The sequence below is a fragment of the Panthera onca genome, chromosome A2 (genome assembly GCF_046562875.1).
Source record: "Panthera onca isolate mPanOnc1 chromosome A2, mPanOnc1 haplotype 2, whole genome shotgun sequence".
Taxonomy (NCBI): domain Eukaryota; kingdom Metazoa; phylum Chordata; class Mammalia; order Carnivora; family Felidae; genus Panthera; species Panthera onca.
Genome location: NC_138340.1, coordinates 39,054,740 through 39,065,913, shown reverse-complemented (window position 1 = coordinate 39,065,913; position 11,174 = coordinate 39,054,740). Strand labels below are relative to the sequence as shown.

The window sequence follows — 11,174 nt, the reverse complement described above, 5'->3', positions numbered from 1 at the left end:
GGCTGAGCTGGGAGCTCTGTTCCCTTAAAATTAGCTGAGTTGGGAAACATGCACACCAGGAAGAATACAGAACCGACCTATCACCACCTCATGCCCAAGTCAGAGGTTCCTGCCTTGTGTCTGCCCGGCCTCTCTTCCTGCACTCTTGGGCATTCCACTTTCTTTATCCACTTGGCCAGAGGTTCCCCTTGCCATCTATCTGTCACATCCAACTGTGCTTCCATCTGCCCTTCCATCGCTACATCCTCCTCCAACCATCTGCCAGCTTTCCCACCCATCCTTCAGACTGCTGGTATTTCTATGCACCCCTCTTCGCCTCCCTACTTGTGCGTCTGAAACTCCATCCACTGGTCCGTCTGTCCGTCCATCCCTCCATCTTTCCGGAGCCCGCCCATCCATCTCTCCGGCCCCCTGTCTGGCTGCAGAGTGAGCCCTCTCCTTGACCGGTCCTCTGTTCCCCGACCCCCAGAGCCCGCTAATCCATACCCGGCCGCAGCTCTGCTCTCCCGCAGGCCGGTCTGCCGTCGGTCTCCCCCCGCCCGCCCCAAGCCCCCCGCCCCCGCCGCGGGATGCAGGCCGGTGCCAAATGGGCCCCGCAGCCCGCAGCGGGCCGGCCGGCTTCGGTCTGGCGGCCCGGTCGTGCCGTGCCCCCGGCGGCAGGCGGCGCGGCTCCCAGGCCCCTGCGGGCGGCGGGCCCGGGGCGGGGCGGGGCGCGCGGGGCGGGGCCGGGCGGCCGCGGCGGGGCGGGCGGGGGCCGGGGTGACTCAGCCGCCGCTCGCCCCGCGGTCCGCGCGTCCGCCGGCCTCGCAGGCGGGGCGGAGAAAATGGCGATGCCCCCGGCCGCCGTGCCCCCCGCCCGGGCCCGGGAGCCGCCGGGGCCCCGCGCCGCCGCCGCCGCCGCCGCCGCGCCGCCGCTCGGCCTGCAGCAGCTGTCGGCGCTGCGGCCCGAGCCGGGAGAGGTCCCGCTGCACTCGCCCTGGACCTTCTGGCTCGACAGGTGAGGGGGCGCGGGGCCCGCCGCGTCCGGCCCCGGCGCCGCGGCCGCCGCCGTGCGCCCGCCCGGCCCGCGCCGCCGCTTTGTCTCGGCGCGGCCCCCCGGCCCCGCTCCGCGGCCGCCCGCGCCCCCAGGGCTCGCGCAGAGCCGGGTCGGGAGCCCGGGGCTGGGCCGGGGCGAGCGAGTGTTGGGCGGCCTCGGCTCCACCCGGAAGGGCACAGGCGCAGCCCCAAAAGTTTCGGCAGCACTTTCCCCCCTTTCTTCCCCGCAAAGGAAGCGTGCCGGCGGGCGGCCGCCCTGGCCGGGCCCTGGGAGATGGCCCGGTCGGGGGTCGTTGGGTCCCCGCCGTAAAGTGGGGAGAGCGGCGCTGTCCTGGTTGCCCCCGCGGCGCTCCGGGGGAGCTCGGGACCCGACCTCCGCGGTGACAGCGCTCGGGAAAGCGGACCGGCCGGCCCCCTGGCAAGTGCGCCGGGGTGGCGAGGATCGCGGCCCAGCGGGGGCCTGCACCCCGCGCCCCACCGAAACTGCCGCCGACACCGCTTTGCGTTCTTGCTCAAACCCTGGGCAGGTCCTTCCTGACCACTTACGGTGCAGCCACGCGCCTTCTAGGCGCTGGGAATTCAACGGTGAGCAATACCTCACCTAGTCAGTAAAGCGGGGACAATTATGGCTCTCTCGGGGGACGGCTTAGGTGCCATCTCTTCAGAGATGCTTCCCTGACCACCGTATCCAAATTAGCACACCCCAAACCTTGCAGTCATTCTGTGTTCCCCTGCTCTCGCTTATTTTGCTCTGTAATGCTTAATGCTGCCACATAGTATTCTGTATGAATCACTTTATTTTCAGTCTGTCTCAGTCCCTGGGTACTTTCTCCTCTGTTAAAAGCCAACGAGCAGGGACTTTGTCCTTGACTTTTGCTGTATCCCAGCACCTAGAACTGTACCTGGCATACAGCAGGAGCACGAGAAGTTTTTGACAAATGAATAAATTCACTAATGTGAAGCCCTTTTTGGTATCTGTCACCCAGTGGGTGCCCAACGATGACACCTCAAGGTTGTCCCAAGAGCTTATGGAAATTTTGATGACACTGTTTCTCTGGTTAAGCGTTAGGGAGGAAGGTGTATGGCTGTTTTCTGTGAAATTTACTTAATAGACCCAAGTCAGGTCTTTAAAAGCCTTCCATAACATGCCTGCAAGGTTTTTAAAAAGTGATATTCACCCTTTTAAGGGACATAAGTTTGTTCCTTTCTTCTTATTGGAAATAGCACCCCTCTGTAAGAATTGAAACTCAGAGCCACTGCCTTTTCCGGGGACCCAAAGAAGTAGGGGGTGGGGTAGATTCAAGAGTCTCGTTATCTAAAACATTTTCACTTTCATTATGGGATGCTAAGAAAGCATTTTACCGTCATAACAGGAGTGGTTTTGGCAAACTTTAGCAGAATGAAATTATGTGTCTGTTTTCAAAGGTGTGTTGTAACTAATGTTGTTACCTAGTATATGTTTTCAAGGTAAACCTGGATCTCTGGTCTATAATGGGGAAACTCTTGACTGGTGGAAACAGGCTTGAGGGAGTTTCTTTTTAAACAGGTCACAAATTAGCCTACTTAAAGGCACAGCATTTTAAGTATGGTCCAAGATTTTAATACTACATAACAGTAAATAACTTTCTAAGAATATCTGGGATCTTTTAGGATAAGAATGTAGTAACTTCATTGAAGACACAAACTCGAGCTCTCCTGGTCTGTATTTCTGCATTTTTGATCTCTGAAAGCCAGCAGTCAAATGAAATAGTGTCCATAGTGTCCAAATTTGTAATAGAAATAATTACATTAACTTAGAAAGTATAATTACTTCCAGCATTCTTCATTTGAATTCATTTTGCCTGACCACTCACCCCATGGCTTTTATTGAGCTGTATTCCCTTCTCTGGGAGTCCCTTCTGTTTCTGTAGGTTGGTCTCCTTCCCTGTGGGGTTGTGAACACATTATGTTCTAGAAGTTCATTTGTAACCATTCCTCCCTAGGGAAACAGGATTCTATAGAGAGTAGTGATGTTCTCAGGAGAGCTTTCCAAAGCAACCTTCACCCCAGCATAGCTGATGTCCGCCACTGAGGGCATCAGTATTGAGTTCCACAGCACGTAGAGGCGCGTAGACTATCCTTTGGCACCTACTACCTACTTGTCCCTTTCAGCCTACTGTGTGTCCATGGACAAGTGATCTAGTCACTCTAAATGCTCAGTTTCATTGTTTGTAAAATGGGAATAATCATAGACTATATCTCATAGGGCTGTTCTAAGGATTATTGGATGAGTATAAAATACTCACATGCGTGCCTGGCATAGAATAAGTGTTTAATAAATGCTGACAACACTGTTACCTGAAGCTCCCAAATTACCACCTCACCTCCCCCCCCCCCCCCCCCCACCACACACACTAATAGTCCCTGGATGGAGCACCCTGTGTGAACTCAGTGCTAGGAGGCCAGCAACCTGAACTCATTTCCCCCCATGAATGAATGGGAGAGTCCCTTAGTAGAGTTAGTTGCATTTTCAATAGTAATTTCCAGTAAGTCCATTGTTGTTGTTGTTGTTGTTGTTGTTGTTGTTGTTGTTTTAAATTAGATGGTATGGCTAAGAATTCAAGCATATGGGGGTATAATTTTGGTTGGGGATATAGGATGGAGACTTTTCCTCCCCTTTTCTGGGTATTTAAAGCCGCGTCCTGTCTTGATCTTAGAGGCTACTCTTGGTTGCATGTCTCTCTCTCAGTGCTTTGTTTTCATCTCGTGGTGACCCCCTTTCCTCTGAGTATTGTCCATGGGACTCAGTCCTCTGGCCTCTTGTCCCCATCCACACCACACCAGTGATGCCGTTCAGTCACAAGGCTTTTAGTTCCATCACTTTGCTGGTGATTCCCACAGTTTTACACGTGTGCATCCGTCTCCTTCTCTCTGTCTCCATCTGATACACATGTGAACTCGACACAAGTCAAACCACCTCTTCAGTTTCTCTCCCCAATTTGTCTTCTTCCATGTCTCCCATCTCAGATAAGAGCAGTTGACGGTGAGTCCATCCTTCCAGGTGCTCAGCCCCCAACTCTTGGAGACCTCTGTGACTCTCCCTTCCTTTTCTTCTCCTGTTCCTTCTCCCTCCCCTACATCCACTCTCAGCAGATGCTGTTGATTCTACCATCCAAATGTATCCAGAACCCAATGCATTCTCTCCACCCGCATCCTAACCCTGAGCCACACCACCTCTCTCACCTGGGCCATTGCAGGAGCGTGCTGACTATTTTCCCTGCTTCTACCCTGACCCCCTACAGTCCCTTCCCATCCCAGCAGCTGAAGTGGTCCCTGTAATACCTAAGTGAAGGCCTGCTCTCCTTTTTACTCAGCAAAAGCCAAAGTACTTACAATAGCCTTTGAGACGCTATAGCATTTCCTGTCCCCACCCAATATACCTTCCCCCTCCCTCCCCCACCCTCGTCTCCCTCTCACTCTTTCTCCTACCCTTCTAGGTCTTTCTCTATCATCCCAAGCATGGGCCTTTGCCACCAGCAGCCCCTCCTGCCTGGAATGCCCTTCCCTCACTCACCTGCTAGGACTGGGCTTTCCTCTCCTTTTGGTCTCTGCTCACGTGTCATCTCAGCAGGGCCTTCCTTAACCACTGATGCAAAATGGCGCACACATCCTGACACACACTTCCCGTGCCCCTGACCCTCCTTTGTTTTTTCCATAGGAGCCTGCATTTGCAGGTCTCCTCTCCCTGGCATGTCGGCTTCCCAGAGTCCTTTCTGCATCATCCTGCCCTCAGCTCCTGGATCAGCACCTGGTACCAGCCATCCCACCCTGAATAGTTCGGGGTTGTGGGATTATACCCCTGGTGACTTCCCCTTCTCTGTCATGGTGGTTCATCCGATTCTGTAAATCTGCCTCCCTAGCCCTGACCTCTCTCCTGAGTTCTAGACACCCAGTCTACCACATGCTGCTTAGCAATACCACCATCTGACACATTTTTCAGAGTCGGAATTTCCGTTTGTTCCTTGACTCCTCTCTCAAAGTACACTACTCCATCCAGTTCTGTGCTTCCAATGGCTGGTCCCCTGTTGGAAGTCTAATCCGGCCCCTCCCCTCCATGTCCGTGCCTCTGCAGGGCCTGGTGCTCTCTAGCCCCAGGTACATGCTAGCCTGCCTGGCCCCAAGTTCTTCCCTTCTCCCAGCACCCCCCTACCTGGGCTTCCAGGCTTAGCCTTCTACACTGTACCTGGTCTTGCCACTCCAAACCCCTACCTTTTCACCTGTGCCACAGCAGCGGACTGTGACTCCATCTGTCACCACCTCAGGGTGCCTCTGTTGTGGGCTTGTGTGCCCCCAGCAGGTGGGATTGTGGATCGCCACCCTCCTTTGACTAGAGCAGCTCTGATTGGTTTTGTTGGTGGTGGTTTATTTTAGAAACTGGCCACTCTAATTTGAAGAAAGCATTCCGCAGGTTAAAAACAAAAACAAAACCTAAAATCTGTACATTGCAGGTTATAAACGTCTACATTGCTGTTTTTAACGTGAAACCCACCTTGTTTTTAGCGTCATCACCTGTATCTCCCCAACTCCGAAACACCACTCTCTGTGTGTCTCCCTGGACCCAGCGTGTCGTCTCTCTGGTAACCGTGGACTTGACAGCCTCTGATCTTTGTCTCATGATGTTCCTTCAGGTTGGGATGCCTCTCTCCCCTTAGTCTACCTGAAAGGCTGCCATGCATCCTTCAAGGCCTTGCAAAGATGCCAACTCTGTAATTGTCCTTAACTAGCCCTTGGCCTAGGCAGGATTCATCCCACCACCTCCTTTGTGCACCTGCAGCATTTTTTACAGGCCACTATTTATATTAAGAATTATTGATTGCTTCTCTGTCCCTCCTTCTTGACCATGAGACTTGGACTGCCTCATGTCTGGCTCCCTAGGAGTGGATATGACAGTGCACATAGTAGGTGCTTAGGGAGTATTTGTGTGCTTGTGTCTTAGTCACAAAGGTAGGCCAGTCACGTGAGCCTCCCACCAACCCACCCCATCGGGGTTTCCCTCCACCCAACCAGTGTTTTTCACTGTCATCTCTCTCCACTTACATCTGAACCACCTGGCTGTGCCTCTTAAAATAGAGGCTCCCAACCCCGCCCAGGACCTGCTCTCTCAGACCCCTGAGATGGAATGCATATTTGTGACAAATGCCTTACCCATCACACATGAAGAATTACTGCTCTGTTTATGGATGAGGTTAACTGAGCATATCATTTGCCCATCCCTGTTCTCACCGTTAACAGTACATGCACAATGACAGCATGGTTCTGGGCCTCCCGGAAGGGACGTCTTTTGTACCACATGCTTCCTTAGCATCAGTAGAGAGTTCCAGGAGGTACCAGAGGGAGCCCCCTTTCACGATGTGGTGCTTTCACATGCATTCCAATGGTGGGCTCCTAATAACAAATCTGATATGGGGACGAGGCCATGCTTGTTGGAGAGGATCTCAATACCATTCTTGTTCATAGAGTGGCCTTTTGGGACCAGGCGAGGGTAGAAGACTGCCATAGCTGACAGGGACAGAGTGGCTGGCATCTCGACTTTTCCTTTCCTGCTTTCATTTTTGCCTTTCTGAACCCACAGTCTCTCTTATTGTCCCAGGATTTTATTTTCTGGACGGGGCAAAGGGTCTCCAGGGAGCTCAGGTGGGGAAACGCTCTGAAGGAGGGGCTCACGACCTCAGTCTTTGGGTCATTGGTTCCTTCCCACAGGTAGGCCTGAAGGCCCTAAACATTCTCACCCAGGAAAGTTATAAGCCCTTCCCTGGCACTAGCTGCTTAAAAAGTGTATTTTCCTTCTTTTATTATTACAGATGCCATTTCCTTATTTCCAAACCTGAGACAGCTCGCAGGACGTCAGTGGTCTGGCATGGTGACAGTCCAAAACCTGGCCCTAGTGCTCCTGTCACCTCTGACACTGTCACACTTCTCTCCCACCCAACCTCTGTGTGCTCAGGGATTCGTTATATGCCAAGAGGGAAAGAGTTCCACTTGCTAGTGTCCAGGAGCTTAGAGGCCAGGAATGAAAATAGATGGAAGCCTGGAAAAATAAAAATAAACGTGCAAAAATAAAGCATTTAGACTATGAAGCGTGTTTCAATAGATGCGTTATTAAATGTTCCAGATAGGCCCTGGACCATTTTTGTATGTGACTGTCAAACAGGAAGCTGGTGTGGCTGCAAGCCACAGGTGTGTTTAAAAGTGATTAAGTTGAGGGGCGCCTGGGTGGCTCGGCCGGTTAAGCGTCTGACTTCGGCTCAGGTCATGATCTCACGGTCCGTGAGTTCGAGCCCCGCATCGGGCTCTGTGCTGACAGCTCGGAGCCTGGAGCCTGTTTCGGATTCTGTGTCTCCCTCTCTCTCTGCCCCTCCCCTGTTCATGCTCTGTCTCTCTCTGTCTCAAAAATAAATTTAAAAAAACGTTGAAAAAATTTAAAAAAATAAAAGTGATTAAGTCGAAATCAGCTTTAATGGAGTGAACGATTTAGGAGGGGTGCTCTTCATCACAGAACTGAGCCTGTCAAGACTTTCCCTCTGACTGCTGAGCCGGATGTCAGTAAATTCAACAAGACTGGCTTTATGAGACCTATCCCTGGCTTTCAACTCTCCCTCTCTAAGGTTGTTCCCTTGGCTCAAATGAAGTGGTCACTCATACAAGGTGGAATATTGTCAGTATTCATTTCTTTCACCAACCTTTTATCATGTGCTTGGACATTGGGTGTGTGCATACGTTATGTGGATATATTGTACCGTTTGCAAAATTTCACATCTTTTTCCACTCTAGCTTGTCAGTATTAATTCCTGTGTACTCTGTTGGGCTAGGTGCTGCCCTGGGTGCGGTACGTAAGTACCCACAAGGTTCTCACAATGTTGCAGTAGGATGTGTCAGCAACATTTTACAGATGAGAAAGTTGAGGCCCAGAGAAGCACCTTGACTAAGGTTACCCAGCCAGTACAAAATGGAAACAGGATTTGAACTCAGGACTGTGTGTGACCCCAAGCACTGGTGTCTCTAGCCCTGTTGAACACCACTTCCTTGTGAACGTGAACAATGAACGGGACACAATTCTTCCACATCTCATATCCTGAAATAAGGAAGCTAGGTAGGACTTGAGAGGCAATCTGGTCCTCCCACTTAATTTCACAAACGAAGAAACCGAGCTCCTGTTTCATGGGGAAAAAAATGAAGCCAGGGACTCCCTGCTTCAGAATTTGCAAAGAAGAGATCCTTGCCTCAAATCCAGATTTAAGAGCTTGTGTCGGATTGTCCTTCACATTTAACGACAGCCTCATGTTGATCATCTCTTGGGGTGACGACAAAAAATGCATCTGTGGGAAGAGGGATTTTATGTGTTTTTGATGATGCTATCTGTAGTTCATTAGCTTTTACTTCCCAAGTTGTTAGCATTTCTTACGGTGACTTAATTTAGATGACACAGGCCAGCACATCTCAAACTTCAATATATATACAAATCCCATAGGACTCAGCAGGTGTCTAATGGGCCTGGAGATGCTGTCATTCTAACAAGCTCCCAAGCAACACCGCCAATTAACTGACCACGCTTTGGCAAGGATGCAGGCAGGATTTGGGGAAACCTTTCCAGCATCTTTTCTTTCTAAGAAGCATCTCCAGGTGTCCAGGTCACTGGTAAGTGGTGCTGTGGCCTGCTAAGAGCTAGCCAGGTAACGGGCGAAGATCTTTGCCTGGAGTATTCGCAAGGGCTTCTGTCTCCATGAATTATTCATGAGCCTTACCTGTAGCAACCGTATCTTTAAGGGTGGGGTTGAATGGAGAAGGTGCGTTTGTATTGCAGGGAAGTAAACTGAGGATTGCAAGTTGCAGGAGGGTTGAGACTGCTTGGTGCAGAGTTGTATTCATGCCACCAAGCAGAGGATGGGTCAGGTAGTACGTGATCACTTCAGGTTCGTGGGAAAGAGCGAGGTTGCCAGCCATCCATGGTTCAAGTCCCAGCTCTGCCACTAGTCAACTCTGTGGCTTTGGCCAAGTCACCACCCTCAAACTTAGTTTGCTTTTCTGGGTTTGCAACCCAGAGTGGGTTTGCAACCACTGTTTACCTCATGATGTTTTAATGACGGTGAAATGACATAATGCATGCACATAACACGTGATACATGGCCTTTTCAAGTATTGGGGGCTCAGTAAGTATTTCTGGAATAAGGGAGAGGATAAAACGCCTTGGAGCATTTCAGACTTAAATTGAACTAGAAGGGTTCTGTCTTGTGAAATTCTCAGGGACCTGCTTTAATGAATCGATAAAGATGATTTGTAAGTAACACATTAGCTTTTTGCATGTAAATGGTGCTTAGGTGTCTGTAAACCATTTAGGTAGAACTGTTGGTCCAAACTTATGGGGCTTCCTGCCTTCTCCTAACTCCCCAAATGAAAAGAAATTTTACATAAAGAGTCTTAAGATGCATTTCCTGTTATTCTGTTATGCAGTTGAAGACACACAGGAGTAATATAAAGCTGGATTTGCGAGTTTGCGGTGTAAGTAACATTAATAGTTCCCCTGACGTCTTTACACAAATCACCTACTTGGCAGACCTCGAAGGACCCCCTCTCACTTCTGCCCTAAACCATCACAGCTTCTCAATTAGCCAACTCGGAGTGGAAACAGCCCTCAGGGTAGCTCTGGCCTTAATCCCGGAGACACCGGCACCCGATGGGCTTTCTTTTCTGAAGAAGGAATACAGGAGTTTCTCAGCTGTGTGTGTAACTCTCACAGACTTGGGATTCTTGCTGGCTGCCCCACAGATTAGAAAACGTACTCAGTATCTCTCAATTCTAATCGCATGCTCATCGGTTCCTGTTTTTCTGCCCCTGATGGTGATGATGATGATGGTGATGTTAGCCACAATTGCATACTAAATGCCACATGCTGGGTAAATGCTTTAAATAGAATTCGTTCATGTCATCTAAGTGGCAAAGCAATGGGTGATAGAAACCATCTTCTCAGAAACAGGAAGTGAGGGTCAGAGAGGGTCAGGCTTATCACCCAGCTGGAAGGTGGCTGAGCTGGGACTTGAACTCAAGTCCATTCATTCTAAAGATGATCCTCTTAGCCCCTCTGCTTTCCTGCCCGTGTTATTTGGTGACGTATCTTCTTCTCATGTTCAGCCCCAGAAAATGATGACCGGTACATGTGTTCTTACTGAATCGTGTCCCTTATATCACATTTTTGGGTATCGTTATTGCCAGGGATTCTGGTAGCATCCATCCCAGCCCTGCGTCTCCACATCTGCCCCCCTCCCTGCAGTGTGGCCAGATGGATGTTGGCAGGGGGATGACAGTCCGGAGCAGGTGGTGGGTCCAAGAAGGGAGTAGGTAGTCTAAAAAGAGATGAGAGAGGGATTTGCCGTTAAGAGGCCATGTGTGACCACCCATGACGCCAGTGACTGGTTTTTACTGGGAGCCATCCTTGTTTAAGAGGAAGATCATGGGCATGAGAGCTAGACAGATCAGGGAAAGAACCCAGATTTGCTACTTAAAAAGACTCACTGAGCCTCAGTTTCCTAATTAATAAAGTGGGGATGATGACACCAACCTGACCGCGTTGCTAAAGGATTGGAGACAATAGAAGCCAGACCCTCTCATATGACACGTGCTCAATAAAAGGAGGCCATTACATTAATATCATTAAATCGGAACACTCTTGGTGAACACTTCAAACTCCTTAATCTGATCCATCCAGAGAGCATTTATTGTTCTGCTCCTGTGTCCTCAGCTGCAGCTGTATACCTCAAAAAGGGGGTATAGAATTCAGAGGATGTGAAAATAGGTTCTGAGTCCCTGGTTCTGTGATTTCCCACCCCTCTGGCTGTGTGTCCTTCTAGGAAGGGTCATCGTCGACAAGTATATTCCTCTCATGGCTTTCTCTCCCACCTCATCCCTCCTTGGCAAAGAAAAGAGATCATAATTTCTTTGGCTTCAGGAATCTGGGGAGTTCAGAAAGCGGGGGTGCCAGTTCGAGAACGTAAACTTCATGAGGACAGGTCTTTGTGTCGAGTGATCACAACTGTGTCCCCATCAGCTAAAAGAGATGTGCAGTGAATCTTTGTTAACTAAATAAATTATAAATCCTCTGAGACTCT

General features: G+C 50.4%; 1 protein-coding gene across 3 annotated transcripts in view; it reads left to right on the top strand.

The window, feature by feature from the left end:
* Positions 1 to 738: 738 nt before the first annotated feature.
* Positions 739 to 11,174, top strand: part of EIF4E3 (eukaryotic translation initiation factor 4E family member 3) — a 224,931-nt gene continuing 214,495 nt past the window's right edge. Inside the window, exon 1 of one of the 3 annotated variants that reach the window (XM_060633765.3) lies at positions 739 to 997. In XM_060633765.3, the coding sequence (XP_060489748.3) occupies positions 825 to 997 (173 nt within the window). In that variant the 5' untranslated portion in view covers positions 739 to 824. The remainder of the gene's footprint in view (positions 998 to 11,174) is intronic. The other 2 variants (XM_078442818.2, XM_060633766.3) reach the window with 2 other exon arrangements.